The sequence below is a fragment of the Haemorhous mexicanus genome, chromosome 2 (genome assembly GCF_027477595.1).
Source record: "Haemorhous mexicanus isolate bHaeMex1 chromosome 2, bHaeMex1.pri, whole genome shotgun sequence".
Lineage (NCBI taxonomy): Eukaryota > Metazoa > Chordata > Aves > Passeriformes > Fringillidae > Haemorhous > Haemorhous mexicanus.
In genome coordinates, this window is record NC_082342.1 from 115,868,752 (window position 1) to 115,896,302 (window position 27,551).

General features: G+C 38.6%; 1 protein-coding gene across 9 annotated transcripts in view; it reads left to right on the forward strand.

Annotated features, from left to right (window-relative positions):
- Positions 1 to 27,551, forward strand: part of KDM6A (lysine demethylase 6A) — a 151,432-nt gene that overhangs the window by 9,504 nt on the left and 114,377 nt on the right. For all 9 annotated transcript variants that reach the window (XR_009485499.1, XR_009485500.1, XM_059840013.1 and 6 more), the window contains exon 3: positions 24,157 to 24,265. Coding sequence is in view for 7 of the 9 variants with exons in the window: in XM_059840013.1 (XP_059695996.1) it covers positions 24,157 to 24,265 (109 nt within the window). In the remaining 2 variants the exon portion in view is untranslated. The remainder of the gene's footprint in view (positions 1 to 24,156; positions 24,266 to 27,551) is intronic.

Genomic DNA, 27,551 nt, shown 5'->3' on the forward strand with positions numbered 1-27,551 from the left:
GGCTGCTCTCTGTAATCTTTGAGAAGTTGTAAAGACTGGGGAATGTTCCAGAAGACTGGGAGAAGGTTCATGTTGCCCCATCTTTAAGAAGGGTTTAAACAAGAAGGCAGGAAATTACCAGCCCATCAGTACTTCAGTCCAGGGAAAGTTATGGTATGAATCCTGATGAAGCACATGGTTGGGTAAAGCTGGCATGGATTCAGCAAGGGCAAATCATTCTTGGCAAACCTGATTTCCTCCTAGCACAGAGTAACCTGCTTGGTGTATGTGGAACTAGTGGTGGACATTGTCGTCCTGCATTTCAACTCTTGCCATGCTGTTTCAACAGCCTCTTCCTAGAGAAACCAATATGTTATTATCCAGACAAGGGATCTGGGAGCTTGGCTGATGGGCAGCACCCAGAGTAAGGTGGGAAATGCTCTTTTTCAAACTTGCTACAAATGGGGTCCCCGGGGACTGATACTGGGTCACTGTTTAACACCATCATGAGTGATCTGGATGGTGGGATCATGACAGGATCAAGTGTGCCCTCATGAATTTTGCTGTTGGTACCAAAATGAGTGGGGAAGTGAACCTGCAGAAAGGAGAGCTGTCCTGGATGGGCTGATGAGAACCTTATGAAGTTCAGCAAAGACAAATGCATGTGGGAGAGCCTGATCCAGGAGTGCAGCACAGTCTGAGATCTTTATGGCTGGGAAGCAACTCTCTGGAAATGGACCTGGGAGTCCTGGGGGATTTAGCTCAGTAAAAATGAGCTGTGTGCTGCCGTGGCAAAGGGAGACTGGGATGCTGGATTGCACCAACAAGGACAAAGGAGTTATCACTGCGCTCTACTCAGTGCTGGTCAAGCCACGCCTGGAATATTTGTGTGCACTTCTGGTGCCCACTAAACAAAACAGGTGTGGCCAGGCTGGAGAAGGTCCAGAGAAAGGCTCCAAAGATAATCAAAGGACTGAGAAGCTGAAGTGTGAAAAATGGATGAGAGATCCTGGTTTGTTCAGCCTTGAGAAAGAGGGCTTTGGGGAAGATGTTACCAGCATGTTCCAGTACTTAAAGGGTGCCTACAAAGAAGATGGAGACTCCATATTTACAAGGAGTTGCATTGATAAGAAAAGATTTAATGAGTACAAGTTACTCTTGGGGACTAACTTCCTTTTGAACACAAGAAAAACTCACAAAGAGAACAGTCAGCCATTGGAATCATCTCTCCAGGGCAGTGGTGGGTTCTCCAGTGTTGGACACTTTCAAAATGCAGCTGGACAGTGTGCTGGGCCATCTTGTCTAGCCTGTGCTTTTGCCAGGAAACGATGGATCAGATGTTTTTTCGTGTTAAAGGAGGTGCTACTGCCTGAGAATGGTGAGAATTCACACCACTTAGGGAGTCACACACACCCCACCCAAGACTTTGCTGGGTCTGGAGTCCCTTTGTAGCCAGCGTGTGCAGTTATCTGGTGGATGGGTGCCCCTTCCAGCTCCTTGCTCCTACAGACTCTTGGACACACTTCCTCCTTCAAGCTTGACCTTGAGTTCCCTGCAGCAAAAACTCAGGCATTGGATTTGTAAAATTAAATCATTTAATAGAGTGGTGCAGCAGCAGGTCTTGAGCTGAGTGCCTGCAGAGGGGTACCCAGAACAAAGACATTCTTGGGCTTTTATACCATTTTTGTACCCTTACATTGAGGTATTCTCTGATTCTGTGAATGCAGTTCATTTTTCAGGCATAAAGAGCTGTGAAGGTCCTTCAAGAGAGAGATTTGGGAGGCTGGGGTGGGTCCTGGTCAGTGTGACACTTATGTAAGGAATATTTATAAAACTATTGCTCCTTATTTTCTTGTGGAGAATGGAATTACCTGTATTTGGAGGCACAGGTTGCCAGGACTGGATTATATAGAATCACAGAACGGTTTGGGTTGGAAGGAGCCTTTAATACTGTGCAGTTACTCTCCTGCTGTGGGCAGGGACATGTGCCACTAGACCAGATTGCTTAAAGCCCCATCCAGTCTGTCCTTGAACACTCCCAGGGATGGAACATCCACAACTTCTCTATCTTCATGGAGAGGAGGGATGGAATGAGTGCAGTGACTTGGCTTCCTCTCTCTGAAGGAATACCAAGTATTTTGTGAAGTTACCCTGCCACAAGCAGATGTGGGAGAGATTCAGATCTGAGCATGTGTGCAGCAAGAACACCAAAATGTATGTTAGAAGGACTATATATGAGAAAACTCTGAATGAAGGAAAGATCCTGAGGTATCTAGGTTGAGTACTTAATGAATATGTTTGAACGTATGACTACTGAAAATCAGGCCACCATTTGATTTTAGGGGAATGGAGAAATGAAGCAGTCTTTTGGGAAGGATTTTCAGAATATAGTATTATAATAAAAGGAAGAAATTTTCAGTTAAAGTAAGTAGAAGAAAGATTGAGGAAGAATACTTTCATGAGATGTGAGGAAGAGTAGGAAACTAAGGAATTGAATGGGTGGCTTAGTGATGCAGACCATTTTGGGGGTGAGGGGAATGGCAGTGTGAATCACAGTGTTTTTATTCTTCCCTGCAGCTACCTGTGTTTTATGCTTGGTTACCATCTAAACATTACTGGTAACTTAAGTAGCATTTAAGTGTTTGATGGTGCTGGGGCCTGCTTCAGAAGATTTTAAAAACAGGGTAAAAGTGGGAACAAAACAGGTAACAAAATTTCAGAGAGTTTGTGTAGGATGTGGAAAAGCTTAGTAAGAGTTATATGCCCTGAGTATAACAGAACTCTCTCCCATTTTTGAAATAAAAGTAACATGTTGGCTGTGTTTTCTATGTCTTTATCTTAGACTGCTGCTTCCCTTTTTTCCTCCTTATCCCTCAAGGAAGGGAAGAGTAAAGAAACTTTTGCTTCTTTCCTCAAGGTGAAAATAAAGCCAAGAGCTCTCGTGTCTGTTCTCAAGTCATGTTTTGCTGCCTTTAGATTTGAGGGATAAAGAAAGCTGAGCAAACGTGGAAGATACAGATGGATATGTTGAAAGGGCAAGAAATAAAGTGTGTAACTGAAAGCCTGTGTAGGGGAGAGTGATGCTGATCTAGAGAATTTAACAGTAAGTTTAATAGAACAAAGTGTAGAAAGAGTGTAAGATAAAGTGGAAGGATAAGAAAAATGGAGAACATCCGTTATGTAACATCATAAAGCATGTCATTGGCAACCTCTGGCAGGAGAGAAAGTGCAGTGATATTGGGAAGAATAAAGAGCTGCAAAAATTTTGTAAATTGGTTGGTAAACTTTATTGGAGCTTCTGGGCGTGTTACAAATATAGTACCTAAGGGTAGATTTTGCACACCATGGTTCTCAAAGCTTTATGTGTTCTTAGTCTCTGGTGTGGTGGACAGAAATGTGTTGTTTTCCAAGTATTTTTAATCTCTCCTGCCTTTTAATGGTTGGAAGGGCAGAGGCTTTGAATTTGTGATTTTGTTTATACTTGAACATTAAGTTTTCGAGAGTGGGACACTGCAAAATTCTGAAGGACTACTAGATTTCAAGTGTTACCTGTTAAAATTATCAACAAATTAGGGTTATGGGTCTTTTTTGCTTCTTAAAAAAGTTTTTTCCTTGCTTTTAAGCAGAAACGAGTTTTCATTTGTTCCTTTTTTAAATCAAAGAAAAAGGTGAGAATAGTTTTTTATAATTTCTGAAAAATAAATTATAATAGGAAACTGTTCAGCTGCTTTTGAATCAGAACAGTACATACTTCTGTACTCCTTGCTTAAGAGGAAAGTATTAAAAAAAGTGTTGTGTATGAAGACAAAACTGGAAGCATCAGGCAGTACCACAGAGATGTGTGTCTGAGCCAGCCTCTTCTGGTGCCCTTGTGAAACCCCTCAGATAGAATTGTGAATATCCTGAGTTGGAAGGGACCCACAAGGATCATCAAAGTCCAGCTCCTGACCCCACAAAGAAAACCACCAAAAATCCTTGTGCCTGAGCATAGATCCACATCCTACCTTTACTATAGGAGCACATGGAATTTAACTAACAACTTATGTTTTTGTACTTGGGGGCCTCTTAACTCTGGTTACTGTGTGAAGAAAATTAATAGTGGAAATAGCTTTAATGCCTCTTCTGGCTCTATATGGGGAGGATTTGGAAGTGTTTATGCTTATAGCAGAGTTAATTTTTGTTGCCTAAATAAATTGAGATCCCAGAAACCATCAGAGTCCATGTTAACTAATGAGTAGAATTGGGTCTCATTTTCTACCTTTAAAGATCTCTGATAACTTACAAGTTCATGTATTAAAAATTTATTACTTCTGACAGTTTTCTGGGATTAGTTACATACTGTCCATCTTGGCTGAATTTGTGGGATTTTTTTTCTCCATATAGTGTCAGTACAAGTAATATTTACAGGTTTGTTTGCTATAAATAATTTGAAAGAAGTATTAATAGTTGAGTGGAAGCCTGGAAAGGAGACACTTGTGTTAAAAAAGGAGGACAGCATGGCAGAAGCTGTGTTGTAGCATGGAAATATATTGTAGGCAGATGTGTTTGGGACAGGTGAAAGAGTTGTGGAAGATTGTGTAAGAGTTCCTTAGGTAATTGTGGATGGTGGGGATGTGATCATTGCATAGGACTGCAATGCCTGATTTTGGAGATGGCCTTTGGTGAATCAGTGAGTGTAAATGTGTTCAAACTCTGTGAGGAAAAATGTGGAATTAGAGTCTTGCAATCTGTTTATTCCCTGCCAGTAAAAATGTCATCTTAAATTGTGTTTTTCTTTATGAGTTGATTTTCTTTCGTGGTGGTGGCTTGTTTTTTGCTTTTGAATGATAGAATGTTTTCCTGTAGTGCCAGTTGCAAACTTGCAGCTTGCCTGCATTGTGGCCAAAAATCTGAGAACAATGACGGCTCCATTATGTGCAGTGAGAAAGGAACGATTGTACTACTTGCTTTTAATTGCTAATTAAGCCAAGTCCTCAGTAGTTTGAAAGAATGGAGTAGTTTATGCCTTTCACTTTAGACCAGTATTTGCTACTTGGTTGAGGAGAATGATGGTAGGGGTGATTTTTATGAGGATTTCTGGATGAAAGTGAAAATACGCATTTTCATAAGAGCAGTCATTTTTCACAAGGAGCTCTGTGGATTCAGGGAATGTGTGCTGCCTGTGGAACTGAGGAGCAGCTTTGGACTTCAGTGCTGCTGGAGAAGGCCAGGCAATGTCACTTGCCCCATCCTCAGCACTCTGGGTTTTGCTTGACTGCTCTGCTTCAGTTTCTGTATCCAGTTTAAAGGTAATTTCAATTTTTACAGACAAGCAGCAGGGGTATTCTAGAAAAAGCTTGTTCATAGTTTGAGATTATTTTAGTTTGTTGTTGATTATTGTTTTATTTTTTTAAGATCAGAGAATGAAGCTACCCTAGTAGAGTGCAGCACTGATTCCAGTGCATTAGAACTCACTGACTTTAAAGATTCTTCAGCACAGCTAGGTAGAAATTTTTGACTCCAGGAAATTCTGCTTCCAGAGGGGTTGATAAGCAGATATGCAGATTTACCAACTGATTCAGGAAAACAAGTTTCAACTACAGGTCATTTCACAACTTTTTCCTCAGGGCTTTCTCACTTCCACAGCCAGAACTCAAAAATGGAACAAACTGATTTAGAGCAATTCATTAATGAGTTGCTTAAGGTCTGTCAGGCTTCAGACAGCTGGAAAAGGGAAGGAACACATTCCTGCTCCAGTGGTTTCATTTTCATGATTTTTCTGCAGTATTTGAGAACCTTTCCAGATTCCTTTCATGTCATGGCTGAAATGAACTCATTCTCATGAGGAGATTACCTCTTTCACTCAGTGCTTTGTGTGTCAGTGGTTTCTTTTTCTAAACAACAACAAAAAATTACTATGGAGTAATACTTAGGGTACCTGGGTTTAAGAATGAGTGTGCTGTCAAATTTGGACAATCTCTTGGTGTTGGTGTTCCCACGTGGGTCTCAGGCTCTGCTGCTGTGCCTGTGCTGGCATTTCCTCTGCTCTGACAGGAGTTTCTGTGTTGGCATCACTGCACCATCACCTGCAGTGTCACAATCAAACCCCCTTAGAGCTCTAGTAGTTGAAGGGTTTTACCAAGGTGTGTGATTTTTCTTTTTTTTTTTTTTCCTTACCCTTGTGCCTGAACGTGCCAGAGCTGGTTTTTGTGAAGCAGCAGTGGTGTCTGCAGCTGAGGCCTTCCTGTGCTGTTGGGACACTGCTTGTGGGAAATGAGTTTTGTGGATGAAAACTGCTGTGTGAGAAGCATGACCTGTGTTATTTAGGTGGCAGGTAGAAAAACATTATTAACATCAGATGCATTCATAAGATGATGCAACATTTACGTAACTTGATAGTGCTTGTTAAATTGATAATCATTTGTGTAGAAGAAATTGACATTTTTCCTACAAATTAACAAAGAGGTGCTTAATGTGTAGAGGAAGGTACTGTGATACTGCCTCTCCTTCCACAGTCAGATTAGAGTCAAATTAATTTAATTGCTACTTCTGAATAGTTTTGGTTCTTAGTGTAAAGCTGAGTTCTATTACTCCTTGAAATGCACATTTGAAGTGAAATGTTGCATTTTCTTCCTGCATATGAATCAGAACCTTGGCATTTGATTATCCCTTTGGATGGACCTCTGGCTTTGTAAGAACTTAAAAGGAAGATTCCCTTAGTTTTGGAGAAGAAGTACCTCTTGGGAGGCACAGTTGCACAGCACTTGGGGATTGAGCTGGAATAAAGGGTGGAGTTTCCATTGCCAGGTGGCATTTACTGTGGAAGAGTGCCCATGGGGTTGCACCTACATGTCTGTATGAAGCTGTAAATCTCTGTAAGTTGTCCTTTCTTTAAGAAAAGCTCCATTGCTTGTGTAATGTTCCTTCCTAACTTCTCCAGTAAGTTAACAGATTCATTTTTTTGTGTGTCCCCCCATCATGTTATCATTGCCCCCTGCATTTTTAGATCTGGCTGTCTTGAATTTTGCAAGCACCTGGCCTGCTGTCACGTAAGTGTCATGATGTGTAGTGTCAGTCATAAGTTTGCGTGTAGTGGTTTGAAGAGATGTAGGTGAGAGGGAGACTCTAAATTATTTTAGAAAAAAAATAGTTTCAAACTGTTTATTTTCACCATTACTAAATTTTCCACCTTTCCCCAGGTGTACTACTATGCTTTCCCATTAATGTGTGAATAAATATGCAAAATTAACCCAATTAATTGTAATAGCGCATCTTAATATATACATATCTTAGAATGATCCTCACAGCTTTCTCTTGGATGCTGCCATACAAGTATTTAATGTTTTATTTCAGTGCATGTAGCCTATGGAGTACTGTGGAGAAATCCCTCTCATTTATCGTAATCTACTTTTAGGCAGGCAGAATGCAAAAACTGGTGTTCTGTCTGTGCTCTTAGAAGTCCTTGTTCTCAGTGGAGGAAATGTTGAGAGAACGTACCACTCTCTACAACTCCCTGAAAAAAGGTTGTAGCCAGGTGGGGGTCAGTCTCTTCTCCTAGGAAACCAGGATTGGTCTTTTTCAACTTTGAACAAGGTTTTCTCTTGGGCCACATTATTAAGTGAGGAAGTTATTTTATGCTTATCTTAATCTCACATATTTGACTTCTATAACCAGTAGAAAGAGGATTTTCCAAGATTTTGGGAAGTAGCTTGTATTTGTGACATGAATGTTCCAATTAATTGTTCAGTCTAAATGTAGGACTCTAAAATACGAAAGCTTTTGCTTCTTTCAGGCCGTATAGGAGGTGAAGGAAGGATCAGAGAATGGAGAAGGCTTGCAATGCTAAACTTGGGTTAAGAAGCCATCCCAGAGGGGGATCCCACCCTGTAATGGATTTTTTTTTCTTTTTTGTTTTGTGGCTGCTCTAAATTTGCCAACCTCCTGTATCCGATGTTTACCTCACCTGGAGATCTGTGGGTCAGATAGAAACTGACCTATTTGTTGCATCTGGCACCTGAGGTCATGCAGTAGGTGACTGCTGATGGTTGGAAATGAGTCCTGGAAATGGAGGAGATGCAAGCTGAGCCTTCTGGGAAGTTTTCAATACAACCCATAAATCCCTTTAGCAGAGTTTTCAGGAGAATTAAGGAATGTTTGAGAATTGCACAGAATCATTTACCTAGGGGTGGCTTAGCCACAGGTGGTCCCCCTGGAATGCAAATACTGAGACTGTTGTAATAAAAAAGGAATATTTCTTTTGTGTTTCCTCCTCCCTGAATACTCACTGTTATCAGAAGAGAATTTTGGACCTTCCAGACTGAGTTAAATTTACGCCCATGGACATAACTCCATTCACTGGTTCAAAAGTCTTGCTAGACCAGACTTCCATGAGTGACCCTTTTTTTCCAGGTCTGTAATGTGCACGTGCTCTTTGCCCCTGTCTGCCTCTGAAGCAGAGCTGCTCATGTCACAGTTTCTAGGCTATTTTCCAGGAAGACTCAGCTCTGCTTTTTTCCAAACTTGTTTTTTCCCCATATGCAATGATCTACCTACCTATGCCAGTTTTGAGATTTGCTGTCTGGTGCAGCTGCTCATGGTTGTGATGGCTTCAGTGTCCCTGAGCCCTCTTCCTGCCTGTGGAAGACAGTGCTAAATAAATCACAGTGGATTTCATCATTAGCAGTCAGGCTCACAGCATTCCTCAAGGGAAAAGCAAAATGTAACAGTTCATACTTTTTTGCTTAATACCTTGACTGTAGAGTACATCTGCCACTGATGCAGCTGGAATACCAATAGCTGCTTTCCAGTGGCCCATGTCACATCTTTGTGGGCAGAACTGTCTATTTCCTGTTTTCAGGACATTATTTAGTTGCTCTGAGCCTTCTGGGAGGCCTCACACAAGATTCTGCTTGCTAATAAACTATGTGTTAAATTTTATTGACAAAGGTCTTTTCACTTTGTATTTTTATACCTAGCATGTCCTGCTGAAAACCTGTTTCACCAAGTTAGAGCTACAGTTTCTATTTAAAAGGTGTATTTTGTACAGATAAACTGTACAAAAATAGTGGTAGTGGTATCACTATCATTAGCTTTTGCTGTGATCACTGGAGTCAGTGCTGGCTTTCTGATAGTGAAAGCAAGTAAGAGCATTAGGACATCAGCACTGAAAACAGCACTTTGCTAATTTTAAAACACCCCACCATATCTAGAGTTGGGTTGTTGAAAATGGGTAATAAAAAAGCTATTTAATTTTTGAGTCCTTTACAAAAATGACAGCAAAATCCAACTGTAATGCTGCATTTTGCAGGATCTGGTAATGCTTTTGTCACTTGCTTTTGATCTTGTTGATAATATTTTTGAGAGAAAAACTGGCATTTTTTTGCTTTTGAGAATTAAGATAATTTTGAAATAATAGGTGGCAACAGCTACATGTATGTGTTTTGGAAAAAGGAGCAAGTCTGAGTCAGAAGCCTGCCAAGCAGATAAATGATGCAGCAGAAAGTGAATTACGTGTGTCTGCTCATCTGAAAGTGGGTGGGGAGAACATCTTTGTTTAAAAAAAAAAAAAAAGTGTGTTCCATTACTTGGAGAATGTGGGACTGTGGCTTAGTGTTGCAGATCTTTTAAAAATGTGTGACCAGGATGATTGCTGAGGGCTTGGCTTTCTTGTAGCATGTTGGTGTTATCTCTGGAGGTCAGAGAGCTCATTCTTGGGTGCTGTGCTATGGCAGGCAGTGCATGCTGGGCACGAGACATCCAAAGATGTTCAAGAAGTGATATCCAGTCTTATTTCTGTAGGGGAGGGTGGCGTTTGTTTGTTTCATTTGTTAACAAAGTTATTAATAACCATTTGTTAATTTTCTTCAAAGGCATTTTAATTTTCTACATGATATTTTGAAAGCGCATCACAGAACATGTAATGCTGCTGAGTTTTAGTTTATATTCTTTTACTCTTTCATTCTTCTTCCCTGGAAAGTTGTTAAGCTAAAACTCTTCTTGAAATTTTGCAGAGTATTTTTTCACAAGAGGGTTTTGAAAAGTAGTAGTCTTGGTATGAAAGAAAGCTGGTTTGTATGAGCATAGAAAGCTTTGGTTGTTTAAGTGATACTGATACCCATAGTGTCAGTACTTGTCCTTTGGTTATGCTGAAATTAAAGCCAAAATATTTTCTGAAAGACCATAAGAAGTGAGTTTGGTTCTTAAAAAACAATAAATGTATTTCCTAAAGAATTACCTTCCTTCATTAATTAATATTTAAAATTGAGATTCTCTAGAGAGACTCAAGTGCTGATCCTCACAAGTATTTATGTTGGTGAAGTTGGGCAGATAGCAGATACTGTCTGTGGGTTTTGGTTCTGTGGTTATTCTCTCCAGTGTTTGCCTCCTGTCTGGACAGTAATGATGTGATAGTTCAAAATATTAAGGAGCTAATTTTACCTAAAGTTCCTCAAATACTCAGAAGTGCCTCTAGGGCATAAGCTTTTTGCTTAACAATTCAGCTCTTTATAGTCAGTATTGGTATTGGTCTGTTCTCACTTGAATAGAAATTGTTTCAAAACTTGTGCAGACTCTTTGAGAGGGAGCACAAAAGAATACATAGGGTTATGTGAGAGTTTCTAGTTGTTTTTAAAGCCTGTCCCTTCACATTGCATGTGGCTGTGTCACACATAAACAAGTATATGGAGTGGCATTATATTTATGAAAATTGCTGTCTTATATGTGATACCAAAGAGTATTTAAAATAATCCTTTTGCTTCTACTGTTTACATTTAAATACTGTTCAAAAGCCTAATTTTCTGATTCTTCAAATACTTTTTTAAGTTTCAATCTAAAATGATCCATTTGTTTGGCACCATTGTTAGACTGAAATAGCTCTTCTCTTTCCCTGGTGGTTGTCCTGTTGGTATTTGTAGAAAAGTCATAGTAGCTTTTGATTTCCTAAGGTAAATAATTTGAGATGTTTAGACTTACTTTTACAAGAGAGACTCTTTCCTCTTACCCCTACAGTTCGCTTCTAAATTTATTTAATTTCGACTGAATGTGGGGAAATTGTATAGAATCTGCTGAGATGGTATTAATATCTCCGCTTGTAAAATGGTTTTTCTCTGTCTCTGCTACTGCAAGAGCTTGGGAGTATGAACTGAAGCTCTCAGGAAGCAGATTCAGAGCAAGATGGTTCCCTGCAGTTAGTCTGTGGAACTGCTGGCTGTCCAGGATTGTTAGTGTGAGATGAGTGGACACGGTTTTAGAAAGTGGTAGGGAAAATTAATGGAAGGAAAATCCATCAGGAGCATTTCCCATCTGTGCCCAGGAATTTTCTGAACTTAAATTGATGTAGTCTGGAAAAATATAAAGGAAAAAAAAATACCACTGTATGCTAACCTCTTTCCTTTGTTGCCTTTTCAACAATGTGAGTTCATGTAAAAGCTTTGCTAATCTTTTATTATTGCTGTTTTAGTCCATGTCCTGCTCAAGTAAATAGTAAGACAGGTTGCTGCACAGGGCTGACTATTGGTCTGACTTACTGTCATCTTATTTTAACTTTGCTGGAAGTTTATCATCTGTTGAGCTCCAGAATCCCTTATGCTTTTTTTTATCTGCCTTATGCTGGCAGCATATCCTCATCTTGGTTTGTTGACTTATAATCCAGTAATTAATGTATGTGAGATTTTTTTTTTTTTTTGCCAGTACTTTTAATAAGCCTGTCCCAGAGTTCAGCCTCTTACGTGGCTGTCGAATGTTTTACTGCTACGTGTCTCCCTGACTGCCTTCCAAATCCAGTGATGGGTGTGGTTTGGAGTTGTAATGTCCTTACCTCATTTACAGTTGATAAACCTAAAATAAGACTGTAAATTCAGTCCAAAGGCCAATATCTTATCACAGCAAATTATGGAGGTAATTATAGGATGATAGGGTACCACCAATAAACGTAGTTAATATTACGGCAGTTTTTCTTTTATGTTGAATTTTGTGCTGCTTAGAGACTATAAAATACATGTGAAAATGGATTTTAGGTAGAGGTTGGCCTGACTCACAAGAAAAACGAAAGCACATTGAACTGTTGAATGTGAAACAAGTGCAGGAGACTGACCCAGAGACTCAAATCTCATGCCACTGCTGCACAAGAAGAATAAATTTTGACAAATTTATTTGCTTCTGCTTGCACGTTGTGCAGTTATGGCAGAAAGGAGGATGAAGTTGGAGTTGTGCTCCTTTGTGTCTGCCAGTGTGTGAAAGAGACAGGCATGGCATGAGCAGCCACGTCCCCACACCTGGGAACATATGGAAATAAAATCAGCATGAGCTTCAAACTTTGTTTTGATGTTCCACAAAGGCTTGGAGTTTTTCAAGTTATCTCACAACAAAAGAAGTTTGAAGTATATTTTCAGCATACTGAAGTTTATGGAGTGCTTTCCATGCATTGGACAGCAACTCAGTCCTTGCCAGTCAGGAGTTTTTCCCTGTGGGCCACATGCACCTCAGGAGATGCCAGTTCTCCAACGGTGGCCTAAAGACAACATCAGTATTCTCTTCCACATGTGGAAGTGTTATTTATGTTTCCAAGCTTAAGCATAAAGGTTACCACCTCCTGTTGCTTTCACAGGACAGGCCACAGGTGGTCCAGAATGATGGGGTTTGCTTTTTTTGGATGTAAGAAAATCTGTAACTGCAGAAAGCAATGAAAAAAGAGCCCTTTGTACTACAGTTGACACTTTAAAATAAAGGGCTTAAAAAGATTGACATTTGGGACTGACTTGCCTGCTACCCTTCTCCTTTTATGATTATTTGAAAATGTCTTTAATTTCAATTTGGTACATTTTCGACTGTTCTTAAACTTTCTCACCTTTGTATTTTTTCATCCTCCCCAGACATTCCCTGCAGAGGGATAATGACTTGTTCTCTTAGTGACTGGCATGATTGAAGTGATTATTACATGGGATGCTTTGTGTTGGGTGGGTGATGATGGGAGGCTATTGTGCAGCCTGCTGGAGTAGGGATGAACTGGTAGCAGTGGAGAAGGTGCTGTCCTTCAGGGCTTGAGTCAGTTGTGATCTACTTTCCTTCTCTGGCATTCCCCTGTGACAAGAGTTCCGCCTCTTACTTGGTGTTCCCTCTCACTCCTTTATTTTGTCTGAGCTTTTATTGCCCACTCCTCTGGTTGTGACCAGTGTAGTCTTTAGAACTTAATTTAGTGTCAGTATTTGACTGTATTTAACAGACTCTGCTGTTCTTGATTCAGCGATTTTTGTCTTGTTCTGCTGCTTTCCTTGTTTCCTCTCTAAGGGAATTGCTTGTTCATGGTGACACAGTGTTTCAGCAGAGATATTCCAGTGCATAGTGTTTATGTTTGTTAGAGAAGGTGAATGACACCTGTGTGCACCTTTCCACATATGTTTTCTAATAATGATGAATCCAACAATTTGGACCAGTACTTGAAAAAATCCAGTCTTCTGTGGAAATGGGCTTTTCCTACATTGTGAAGAGTTCTGTTTGCTGTGGTTGACACACTGGTGTATTCTGTGAATTCTGAGATCCATGCTCAAGCCACTGCGTGCTTTGAAGGCGAATTTATCCTGTAAACAAAGATAGATTAAATTCGTGACAGTGAAATGGGAGACAGGGTTCATCCAAAACCTTAGAAAGGAAGACAGTGAACATTTTAGTGTTAAGGAACTGTCCTTGTAAGAGAAACTTCTTAGTGACTTTATGGCTTTGGGTCACGATTTTGATGCATTTTTTGCAGTATTGAGTTAGTTGCGTTTTGGATATTGTATTGCCTGTGAAAGTGCTGAGGTTCATTCTAAGGTTTGGCATTAATATGCAATTGAAATTGTTGCCTGCCACTGTAAATAATATCAGAATTGATCATTCATCTAAAGGCTCAAGTCATGACAGCTTTAGCTGAAGAGAGAACTTAGGAAAGCACCTGTGGAGCCCTGTGGAATGTGGCATGTTCATCAAAAGAAAACCTTCTCAGCTAATGTCTGATGTATAGAATTTGGTTATTTCTAGCATTATTTCAATTTAAATGTGGATATTACAGTAATGTATTATAAGGGAGTCTTCAGAGGTGTTTGGTGTGTGAGCCACATTCACATCCCAGTTTATGAATGGTGCCTTCCTGATGTTCAGTGCTGATCCTCACGTTTCTTTTGGGGTACTCTGTCCCATTTCAAATTTCTGGTCATGGATTTCACACCTCAGTGGGTTTATAAAATGCTTTTTAACAATTTGATCATTGTTTTAAAAGTTTTTGGGTTTTCTCCCTGGTTGTGAGAGACAAGCAGTGTTAGTGATTTGGTTGCTCTGAAAGGTGGTGTGGGTGTAGCACCACATAAATGCTGGGTTAAAGATTTGGTTTCCATACAGTGGAATCCACATTGTGCCATTTTTTAGTCTACAAATAGACATTTTTGAGAGACAAATGGCCATTAGCTATTTTATGTTTGGGACTGGTACAAGTAATGAGCAGTGTAAGGTTTGTGGATTGTGTGTAAACCTCTAATTAAGAAAAGTGCACAAGGTTGACTTTTAGAAACGAGTATGTTCAGGATGGGTATTGCTTTTCCTAAAGTGTGGTGACTCATTTTGAAGGCAGTTTTTTAATAAACTCATAAAATTCTATGGGTTGGAGTATGTGATAATGAAAGGTAGACCAAACAGAAGGGGGTATTGTACTTTTTCCAGTTGAGCATTGTGTAAAAGATTCCTTGCAGATCTTTGTGTTGGAAGGAACATCACGATGGAACTGAGAACTCATAATTGAGTCTGTATTGAAGAGCTATGTTTGTAGTGTTCTGCCTAGTGGTGTGCCCAAACACCTCAGTCAGTACTCACCCCTAATGGATTACATTTTTCTCTATCCAGCTGTTTAAATCACAAAATCGTCCTTTTCTACCTGAGGCTATGCTGTAGTTGTGGATGGGGAAAGGATGGCTGGAACAGAGTTCTGTATGTAGTTAGAAGCTTAGTGTCTGTCAGTCTGCCTCTGTCCTGCAGAGAATCGTCATGGTCACTTTTGGCTTAAAAGTGAGGTTTGACTCTGGAATCTGATAACTTTGGCACTTGTGATGAGTATGGACAACTCAAATTTAAATCTTTATTTAAAACAAAGTGAAGCCTTGAATCTTGATCTTTCTAGATTTAAGTCCTTAGTATAGTTTTAATTATAGAGATAGTGTTAATGTGCTGGAGTTTCTTGTGAATTTTTTGTGCATCCCATTTCCCTCCTATATTAGAATTGCTTTCTGATCTACGGCACTTACCAGGAGCTTCATCCTGGTAATGAAGCTGTCTCTGTTTCCTTGTTCAGTAGTGTCTCTGAAAATACATACAAGATAGATGGAGAATTGGCATTAAGCTTCATACATAAATGTTTTCCCACTTGGTATTTTTTAATGTCCATCTGTATATTGGATGTCAAATTTGATAGGCCTTGGGAAGCATTATTCAAGAAGGATATCTTACATCCAGCTCCAGGGAAATGTTAATGAAAACAGGCTGTGGTGACAACCTGCACAGCTGTTCACCCTGCAGCTGCAGGAGTCTTTAGGATATTTTGCTTGTGACAATCCACTATCAGGTTTTACTAATCAGAAGACTCTGCTGGCTAGTACCCAAGCAATGTTTTGGGTGTATTGTCATTTTAGTTGGTGTTTAGTGCACATTATGATGAAAATGCATACCAGTAGCTAAAATAATTTGGGCTTGGGCTTTGTAATGCATAAATGTAAAATCTGAAATCTCTGTGAATATACTTTCTCTACCTGTTACTGTCACACAGCAGAAATAAGACATTTATTCTTTCCTGGAATAAGATTCACCAGCTCTGCCATTCAGAAATGGTACTGCTCATTAGCTGTGGACTGTATCCAGGAGATTTTATTCCTCATATTTCCTCACTGCAATTTCTTTCTGTTCAGATAGCCACACGAGGGGGGAAAAAGGTGAGGCATAAGGCTGGCTGTTTGCTGGCATTAGCACACAAGGGTTACAGCTCTTGATGGGAGTTATTGTGATGCTTTTCAAGGTGTTTTCTGTGCATCAGAAAGTTCTCCTACAGAACACTTTCTATGCAGGCTGGTTTTCATGCACATTTGGTTATGTTCCAGTGTTGCTCATTTTTATATGTGAGCATAATTGTGTAAGCATAATTAAGCAGCCACAGAGGAAAAAATATGAATGGCTTTGGAAAAAGGAACGTGAGATGTGGATTGTACCTATATGGGAGATTTCAGTGATGTGATGGAAAATCCTTGGGGTGGATCTTTCTGCTGCACTGGCTGTGGTAACTTTAAAAGTACCAGCATTGTGAGACTCCTTGAAGTAGTGATATTTCAGTAATTAAAACCAGGTTCATTCCATTTAGTTTTTTTTTATCCTTTGTCTTAATGTGCTTTTACCAATTCTGTATCTCCTGTGGTGCTGAAAATTCCACACTTCCCACCCTATTAGCATTAGTTTTTACACTTTCTTTATGAAACAGCTCCTGACCCATTTTCACTTCCATTCTTCTAAAATAAATCATCTTTTCCTTGTGTTTTCAGACTAAGCTACCAGCAGTATTATTTCTGAGTACCAGGCCACCTCTAGTGTTTGAACCCTTTTGGGACTGAAGTTTAGACTGGGCAGTTTTAGCAGAGCAGAGAGAGCAATTGGTGGCAGCTTTTAAATACTTTTTAATAGTTGCTTTTATGTATTGCCTTGTATTCAGACAACACAGAAAAATCATTCTGTTTAGTCTGAAACTAGGTATTTTCACAGATATATATTTGTTGTGTCAGTCTTGGTAGACATTGTCTTGTGCATATATATGTACATTGTTCTCTATTTAATACCTCTTTCTTTCAAGTTCTGTATTCTTTGTTTCATCGTCACTCTTATGCTTGATAGTCATTGTTATGTTTCCAAAGACTTGTGTCCAGATCCAGAGATATTTACATAAATAAGTTATTCTGATCCTTTTTTCCTTAGGTAAAGCAGGCAGCTGTTAATGCAGATTCTTGCTTTATTTGTGGGTGGGTTTCTATGTTTGGTTGTATTTTTCTGTGTTGATTTTAATTATATTTAAAAAATAATTTACCCAATGAGAACAAAACCAGCTATTTATTTGTTGTGTCATATCTTACTTAAAATCTGTATGAGACTCTCTAGACTCCTAGATAAATCTGGTTTAACATACTAAAAAAAAGATAAGTTTATTTTTCAGTGTTGACTATCTTAAGTGTTCTGGAGTATGACGTGCCACACCTCATTTGTGATGTTCTGTGTTGGTATAGGTGAGAATTGCTAGAATAAAATCATATTTAGTGGTCTTAAATTTTAGTGTGTGGTGAACTATTCATGAGCTTAAAAAATTGCTAAATTAAGGTGCTGCAATTCTACTTGAAATAGACTTACTGTGGTAAAAATAGCCAAAAAGATGTTCCTATAGTCTGAGATAAAAACAATGTTCCAATTGCCTATAAAAAAAAAATCTCCTGGCACTTGGAAAAAAGGAAATTTACTTCTGTTTGTTTGGGTTTTTTAGTAAAGATTACCTGTGAAGGATTTTGAATGATGAAATTTCATATAAATACCATATAAAATTTGCCATAATCTTCTGAGTCACCTGATTATGAAATATTTTCAGGGACAGAATGGAGATGATTCTGTTTGCTAATAATTTAGAATTTCTAGAAATGATGTAGGTGTGTGTGTATGTACATAGACATTGATGTTTGTAAATTTATTTGACTGTATTTAAAAGAAATAAGGAGAGGATTGCATCCTCCAGGTGGACTCAGAATTAATGCAGAGTGATTCACCACATAAACTCCAGTCAACAAATTTTTCATAAAATCCAGTTGGTTATGGACACTGTCAGCTGCAAAGGACTAAGCTTCCTGTATTTTATGTATGTAAACTATTGTGTTTGCATCTGTCTGACAGAAAACACGTGTCAAGAATGTCTTGCAAGTGTTCTGTATTCAGGGGAGGCAAGTTGGGTTTTTCACCCTCTGCTAAAATGTCACTTTTCTCCATTTAATCATTGATTTGCATGTGTTCTGTTTTGTATTCTGTTCTGTAGATCTCTGCTTTTTATGAGGCAATATCCCTCAGTTTTCAACAATAATTTAGTCCATGTTAATTTTCTCTTGTAAACTTAGCAACCTTGATTTCTGCTGCTTACCATGTCATCTCTCTTCTGCCATAGACATCATCTGAACAAAAATATTTGTTACATCCTTGGTATAATCTGGAAGTACAAAAATCTTAGACTACAGTAGTGGCTTTTAAAGAAAATTCATCAAAGTTGTGACCATCAGGCTGTGCATGTAGCTCATGTGTGCAGCTGCTTTTCTTTATTGCCTGCACTGTTTATTCTTGTATCCTGTTTCATGAAGCATTAGTCATAAGAAAATAAATTAGCCAAAATTGATGATAGATTTCTTGAGAAATGTTTGAGGAGGATCAGTTTCTGTTCTGTACTAATTGTCTTTGAAATTATGAAGACTTTGATCCTAAGTGTTACTAGCAGACTAGAATAAGCTCACAGCATTCCAATATGCCTTAGAAATTTTGCAAGAACAAAGTTACTGAAGGGGCCAGTTTGTGTTTTTGCTTCTTGAGGCCTGAATGTTTTGGGATCTGAGCATATTTGTGTGCAGCAAGCTGTACTTTAAGCACTCTTCTTCAGGCATTTGAAATAGCATAGTCCATACATGAATTGCAAGGAGAGTAAATGTGTGAAATTGAGAGAGAAATTTTATAACAGAGTATGAGTGTTGCAAATACAGAGCATATAAAGAAGCTTTGAAAGCTGTAGTGGGAATTGCTATTGAGTAAGAAAGTAAAGGAAGTTAAGGATATTGTGCCAATACATAATATGAGAGCCTTCAGTGGAGGATCTGCTGCATTAATCCAGGTTATCTTCAGTCAAATAAGAATGGTGTGCTTTTCTCTACAGAAGTAAATGAGATGTTCTTGTAAATCATCTACAGCTCAGAAGATGATGTGTATCCAGCCAGTCATTGATGGGGGAAAAATAACTTTAATTTCTGAAGAATTCAGGCTTGGTTTTTTTCTTTGCTTAGCTGAAGCGAGCCCTGTTCACGCCCCCATTGCTGCAGAGCAGGAGCTGGAACTTCACCAGGAGGTTCTCTGGGTGGTGGCAGAATGTTGTCATTGTTAGCAAATTGTGTGTGCATTTTGGTGAGTTGTGGCAAGGAGGAAGGGATGGGAAAATAAGCCTTTCAGAGCCTCCTCAGTGCCACTGAGGGAGGGAGAAGAAGCCCAGCATGCACACACACACTTGTGCCTTCCTGCTCTGTAGGTGCCCCTCGGGCTGACCAGTGCTAGATGTATGACTGTCCACGTGCTTACTTTTATTTTCCAGAAGGATAAAATATCAGCTAATTAACATTCTGTTTCTAACCATTATTATAGCACGTATTTTGTTTGTCAAGAGTCTGCTGATGTGTCCCTCTCCATTTTTCATGTGGAATCTCTGCTCTCATTACCTGCTCACAAAGCCCATCCAGTTGGGTCACTGAAGGCACAAGAAAAGGAAGCAGCAACTGCTCAGTTTTGTCACCCTCCCCCAGCTTATCTACATATACATTAACGTTTTATGTTGTGAAATTGAAGGTTTTAGGAACTTGTTGAAGCTTTGAATTTGTGATTTTACACTGTATTGTCTGCACTGAAGTGCTGTGTTTTTCTTGAGCAGTTAATTTATTACCCAGTAAAATTCAAATAATTTCCTTCACTGTGTGTTACTGCCTGGTTGTTGCCATGTTAACAATTCAGATGGCTGGCTTTTTGCTTCCCTGTAGTTGCCAGGGTTTTTTTTATGTTTTAAGTAAAAATTGCTGACTCAGTGTACTCCTACATTTTCATATCATTAATATATTAAAGAATTAATAGTTAATATTTTTTCACGTTTTTCTGTTTAGTCCTGCTTAGTTTCATTTTGGTCAGTCATGCTTGTCATGATTCAGAAAGGATAACATCACATTATCTTCTTCAGAAACAATCTGAACAAACTGTATTGATTTTTTCCTTTTTCTTTCCTACAGTTTTTTTAACAGTAGTTTGAATTTGTGCTGTAAAATACAAACAATTACAACCAGTGATAATGGGAAAATTTTTTTTCTTCATATTAATGGAAGTAGAAATAACATTGTCCTTTTTATTTATAAAGCAGAGCTGTAATGTTTCAGTGACCCCTGTATACAATATTTAGAATTCTGGTGTCATCAGTTGGATTTATCAGTTAGATTTTTTTTTTTTGGTTGGATATATTTATTTATTTTGTTATGGTATATTCTCAACTCTAGAGTCTTTCCTTCATGAAATGACATCATATTAATAATCACCAAAACTGGCATTTAGTTCATGGGGTTGATTTTGTTTGGTTGGTTTTTTTTTGGGTTTTTTTTTTGTGAGTGTGGGGAAGGAATGGTTTTAAAACGGGGGGGAAAAGAATCCAGTTCCTTATACATAGGAATGAAAGTAGGGAACACACAGGGGTCTGGTTGTACATTTTAAAGGTGGTTCTAGAATTATTTCTTCCTTTTGTGAACAGATTTTGCTGGCTTTTTGTGAGTTGGTAAATACACAAAGCCTTTTTCTTCACTGTACTGTATTTAAAGGTGTCCTAAGAATTGACAGTTGAATCTGTGCAATGAGGACGCCTCCAGTCATGAACTATGATGTAATGAGAGGGAATTTGTGTGACAATAGTGTGTTACTTCGGTTGAAGGTGGCAAACAAGGTGAATATTGTTACATTTTTAGTGTTATATAAGCCAGTTGCTTTTCCTGCAGCCATTCCTGCCTTGGTTTCCTGCTTCTGCTCTGGTTGCCACACCGCGAAGCAGCTGCGGGTGATTATTTTGCCAAGTTCCTAAATTCTTCAGGTTTCCCTTTTATCTTCTTGTAGCCTTGAACAAAGGGAAGGAAGTGTATGATGATGTGTAGCAATCTTCCTTTTCATTTCAGGGTCTTTCTTGTTAATTTGTCAATACTGGCAATTCTCAAGGCTGACTTCATTGAATGCACTTAGAGATCCATACAGTGTGGAGAAATAACAATGCTTAAAAACCTCAGGGGTTTTTAACTTCCTTAGAATTCTTAGTGTCTCAGGATAATTTAAATGTGTTGCACAAGTAGTGCCATAGGTGGCCTTTGCAGTTAAAGAACCACTAAAATGAGATCTTTTGATTTTTCCTTCAAAGAAAACATATACAGATAGGTGCAGTTGTGACCTCCCTTTTACATCCATTCATTCAACAGAGACAAAGTTCTTACCTGTGCAGAAAAATACTTGTTACTTTCTAAAGAACTTTGTGGATTGGCCTGGTGGGGGAGAAAGTTTCTTAACCAAAACCAAAATTGGGTAAGTCTTTGCCTGGTGACTCTGCCCTGACTGGGAAGAGCAAGAGCCACACGGTGACCAACCTGCTGACCCAGGGGCTGATTTGGTGTTCCCACTGAGGATGTAATCCTTGTTTTTAGTTTCTCTTTCATTTTGTTAGAATGTGCTGGAAGAATTGAAAATATTCATTTGAAACAGCCTTCCCAAGTTAACTTTGCATAAATAGGAGTGTGTTGCTGATTATGTTGCAAACCAGTTAGAGGTCAGCGGAGAGGGTTTGCTTTAATGGTGTAATTGAATTGCTCTTCTAGGAACAGATAATTTACAGTTAACTGTGGCTGTAAGGGGAAGTTCTGGTGTCTTAGGCCTTGCCTTGTGCTGGCATCAGTGAGATGGCTTTGCAGTATCTTCAGTTTGTGCTCTAACATAAAGAGAAAATCTGCCTTGCTGAGAAGTGCTCTGAGCCGTGTGAAAGGCTTGGGCACAGGTTTTTACATCCCTACTGCAGAGAGTGCTTCACATATGTATGATACCTCTTTTAATGAGAATTTACTTAAAAAGGGGTTGTGGGAACATTGAGGGTCCCCAAACACTTAAACGTTAAAGTGCGTGTGATTTATAATTTCCCTGAACATCTGGGCAGAAAAATCCTGTTACATTTGTTCATAAAGTCAAGTTCTCCTTAAACACCTGTAGCCTAATTCAGAAAATAACCCTAGTTTCCTCTCCAGTATTTATTGTAGGCTACCTGTTGTGGTTGCAATTTCTGTATGCTCTGAATTGCAAAAGACAAAATCCCAATTTAAGGAAACGTCAAAATTTGACTATTTTCTTCAGCAGCTGCAGCAGGTATTGCAAATCATTAGAAAAAGGGAAGCCTATGTACAAATCAGTGTGTAACAGTAACATCAGGGGCACCATCAAAAATTGTGTTATGATTAGTGCAAATCAAGAGATGAGACCAAAAAGTGAAGAGAGAAGGCATGGTGCCAAAACCAAAGTTCTGCACTAAGATATTTGCAGATGGGTTCAGCTGATGAACTTGATTTTAAGAGTCAGTACATACACAAATAGTGATCTTAAGAAATGTACTTTGTACTTGTGTGCTTTGCTTCTGATTTTAAGGATGGTATTCTTTAGATGGAGAATTGACTGACTGCAAGAGGTGTTCATAGTGATGGGAATGAAATTAAAGGAGTAGTAGCTTTGATCCTTGGTGAAGTGAATTGCAGTCCTTCCACTGCAGTTTACTAGGGCAAAGCTTGCAAATATACATCTAAATTTGGTATCTTCAGAACATGGCCAAATAGCTACAGTTTGAAATATGTACTTTAAGTTTATGAAAACATATTTAATGTTTTATTAAATCATTTTAATACCACATGTACACCCAAAGCTCTGCAGCAGCATAACTTTGTTTTGATTCATCAGAACTTTGCCTCTGAAAACAGCCATGAAATAAGGCTTTTCTGGACTTGGAAGTAGGTGGAAGTATGTGATACACCTCAGTCGTGGGATACAAACTGTGACCTACTCAGAACAGATTAGATCAGTAATTGGGTTCTCCACAGATGTGTTTTTTTGGCATTTCTCTTTTTGATGATTAGTAAAATTGTACTCAAAGTAAATTACAAACATGGGCATGGCTAGTGATTTAAATAATCATCTTGATTTCCCCCTTCCCCCCCATTCTGAATATCGAGTTTTTATTAAAATCTCTTAAGAAAGCTCCTCATTTCACTGAATCACAAAATATGCTGAGTTGGAAGGGCCCCATGGTCTTTGATTTTTGTCATGTTATAAAGTCAAGGAGTTCATGATTGCAACCAAATTTGAAACATGCACCATAAATAGGTGAAAGATTAACCAGGTGGAATTAGAATTTGTTGAAGTCTGTCTGGCTTTTGAGACCTGTGCTGGTTGAAGGACCTTCCCTCCCATATAAGTTTGTTCAAGTGCTTCAATTCAGGGGTTAGTAAGTTCAGAAAGTTGGGAAAGTGATTTTATTTATTTATTTACTCATTCCCAAAGTGTAAACAAGGTCAGGAGGTAAATAGGGTCATGAGCTAAGGATGTAATAGGTTAAAGATCATGGCAGTTACAGTGAATAGAAGGTGTCAGTTCAGTTGTTAAAAACGTGTGTTTGTAGCACAGAACATTCTTTGCTTCTGTGTGTGTCACTTAAAATCTTCTGGGGCAAGTTTTCTCAAACTGATACTAATTTCTAATTGGATTTACATTTCTGACTTTAGCTATTCTTAGTCTATAGTAGGAGGAAGTAAATTATTTTACAACATGCTAGATGTGAAAAGAATCGGATCTTAGGAAACACATATGAAGATATATAAATTGCATAAGGAAACATGTTGAGGTAGTGTGTTCTTTGGTTCAGCAAAAATGAGTGAAATAACTGTTAAATGAAAAATTATTTCTTTAGGGAAAAAAGCAACACAATGAGAATAAAATCATAGAGGTTTCCTTCTTGCAGATTGGAAAGAATGAAATCAATCCTTTTGTGTTTCATTGATTTTAAAATTAAAAATTTTCATGTAAGTTAGAGGTTTGTTTTGTGTTGGGGAAATTGAATGTCCACAAAAAAACCAGAGAAAATGTCTGTTTTTCATTTGTTGTCAATTTGTATTAGAATCAGTGAGCTTCCAAATCTGTTCTGTCTTTAATATTCAATTTCTTCTTTGAAAAGTGATGCTGACTCTATAGTGGGAGTGTTTGTAGACCTCATCTTTCAAGCTAATAAAAAACTTTCTTATTTCTCGGAGAATGTATTATTTGCCTTAGTAAAGTACAGAATTTTGAAAACCTTGTATTTCTTTTTCCCAGGCTGTTCGCTGCTATGAATCGCTAATTTTGAAAGCTGAAGGAAAGGTCGAGTCTGATTTCTTTTGTCAGTTAGGTCACTTCAACCTCTTATTGGAAGATTATCCAAAAGGTAAGAATTTTTAGTACTTCTGATAAATGTCTTTGGGGAATTGTTCTTCAGTGTAGGTGACACAACAGAATGAAAACTGCTGGGCTGAGTCACTGTTTTCTTGGTTTGTACTGTATTTCAGAGCCCATGAAAGAATTAAGACTGGTGATATCTTCACAAAAACAACTTTGTTCTTACTTCTCGTTCTTTTTTATTTTTAATGAAAAACAAAAACCCAGCCAAAACACACCTGGTTCAGGTATGAATATGAGGTTGGCTGGCAGGCCCAGTGTCTGATGGCACCCTATGGGGTGTGGGTGAGAGCTGGGTAGAACAGGTTAGAATATTTACTTTTTTTCCCGTGGGATGCCTTTTTTCATTGTCATTGCTTTTTCTTTTTAACATGAATGCAGATCTGTTTGTATAGAGAAGCAAATAACACCTCTACACTGAAAATGTGTACTTCCACCCCCCCATGTCTTTTTCCAAACACACAAAGATGTTGGTTTACAGTTTCCTTGGGATGTAGAAACAGGGAGATGAATTATAACTGAGAGTAATTCAGGAGCACTGCTTGGTGACTCAGGCTGGCTGTGATAGCAGTGTGTCTGTGAGTCCACTGGCTCTCTGTCTGACATTAAACAGGGTGAGTTTGGCTTCCTGGGACCTTCATTTCTAAAGTGAGAAACATGTAGATTTGATGCTGCTCAGGAGGAATTTGCAGGTATCTAAATTCAGTCTGTAAATTCAGAAGGGTTTGTTTGGGTGATGGAAGCATCTGTCTAGTACCTCATCCCATCCAATGACTGGGATATAACCACTGGTGTTTCCAAATCCAGAGGCATGGGAAGACCTGCAGGGAACATGGCAGTATGATGCCTCTGAAATTTAGTGAAGAATAGTCTGATCTTAAGTGCTTTTGTTTTGTTCTAAGAAAATTCTGCCACCCCCTCTGCAAAGAAAATTTACACCACTCTTTCTCATTAGCCTAATGAAGTTAGGTGTGAGTGCAGTGTGACCTTCTGGACATATTTTACTCAGCAAAACCAGCCCAGGATTATGGACTGACCTGTATTAACTCTGCTTTTGAGTTGATAACAGTTAAGAGTGACAGGACCAGGTGTTGCTGTGGATCAGAGGCAGGGTTTACTGATGGGGCATCTGCTTTGTGTATGGTTTTAAAAACAAGCATAAAAACTCCAGTTGATGGTTGGAAGTACCAGTTCTCCAGAACTGTAAAGGAGCATTAGGACAGCAATGTGAGAAAGAAACATTAAGCCATTAAAAAAATCTGAATTAATGTACTTAATACTTTCTTAGATGCCGATTTAAAGTCACATCTCAGTTGTAAAAAAAACCCTCAAGAAGACTAAAAACCTTGTTAGTTGTAGAGTATTTAAAAATGTATCTGTGTTTTCAAAGGAGTGTAGTAGTAGTTGAAAATACTGGAGGACTTTTAATTGATGTAAAAAGGGAAGTTGAAGGTTTTTTTTTAAATTAAGTGAGGGACATATGTTCCTGTTCACTACAGTTTTTGAACTCTAGTACCAAAGACTGTTAAACTATTACCCTCAATGCAGAAAGTCACAGGTGTTCTATAACTAATTTACTGCTGCTGTTTGAAAGAACTAGAATGTTTGTGTACCATTATAAAGTAAAAATAAATTTCATTACATGATACAGATTTTGTTACTTTATTTATCATACATTCTAATTGCATTATAGTTAAATTTTACATTATTTAGAACAGAAAAGAGAGTTCAGAATGTTTTGATGTCACTAATTTATATTTTACCCAGATTTTAAGTCCTGAAGTTCCAGAAGTGTAAAATGCTGAAGGAGCATGATCTTCAGAGCTATAAATAAGTGTAGTCTGAATTTAGTCAAAGTTATGGACAAGTCAATGTGTTTAATAAATTGCATATAATTAATAAAATATCACAACATAGCAGCATGTATAATGCTCCACAGTTTTTTTTCCCTTAAAAGCTTGTTACTTAATTAAATATCTTCAATAATTACATGCAGTTTTGTATATCATGTATGAAGTGTTTTTTATAAAGGCAGAAGTGTTAGTGTTCTTTGTTTAAAAAATGCTTGCTGTGAAGTTTGTGCAGAGCAGAACAAACTGTGAGCTGACTGTAGAACTGGGATCAGTGGACAAGATGAAGCAATGCTGGGATGACAGATCTGGGTTTTGTGTTGGTAGTTTCTTCTCGTTAGATCTGTCTCATTTTTTCACAAACACACTGGCAGTGAAGGATCATGCAGCTGGGTGCATTTTGTTCTATGTCTTTAGTGTTTTAGTTTAGCTAAAACCTTCTTCTGAATGTACTGAGACTGTAGGTCATTTCTTTGTAAGAATTGGGACTTATACACCATAAGAGGGATCTTGAGAAAAAGTCCTGGCAGGTTGCATCCTTGAAGCTCACATTATTGGTGCTAATCCTGCCCTTGCTGCATATGCTCAGAGGGTATCAGTGAGGGGCAGGCTACCTTTGCATGTGCAGTCAGCTGGTGTCTGATACTGAAGTCTATTTAACTTTATTTTTTTTTTTAGTGAGAGCTCTTACAATATTGTAAGTTCCCTCAAAGTGCAGCATGTTTTCTGTCACTCCTAGCCACTGAATTCCAGAATCAATATGCTTTTATTTTTCTTCCTTAAAAAGTAGTACTTGTCTCCAAGAAAAGTTTTGAGTTCACATCAGAAATTATTAAATGAGGTTCTTTCTTCTCAGTGTTATACCTGAGCTTAGACCAGACTGTCAGTGCCACTGCTAACCTTTAAAAGATATGAAGCTGCTCTGCAGGTTGCAGTTTTCCAAAATGCAGTAAGTTTGAATTGCTGTTGATAGCTAAAAGGTTTTCTTTGCAGCCATGGAATGGAGTTGCTCTGATATCGGGACTCTGCTGCTGTTAGGAGAAGGTCCTACACAAGGGATCAGCCTTTTTGCAGATTGTGAATCCAGTGACACACTGACTTGTGTTCAGACACTTATCACCAAGGTTGCAGATTATTGATTTCAGCTTTGCCTGCATGTTCAGAATGGTTTCTGTGCTCAGCTATCCTTGCATCGATCGTGAATGATCAGAATTTGGCTTTGGGATTTCCTAAAATGGGAACATTGACTCCTCCTGGTGAAAACTATTTCATTTCCTCAGTAGAATTTTCTTAACTCTAATCTGATTCTTCCTCCTCTCTCTTTTGACGAGGCAGCTATTCCCAGCTGTTGGATTGTTTTGGAGGTTCCCAAACCTTTTGTTGCCTGGGCATGCCCTTGGTGGCACCCTCGCGTCTGCGGGTTGC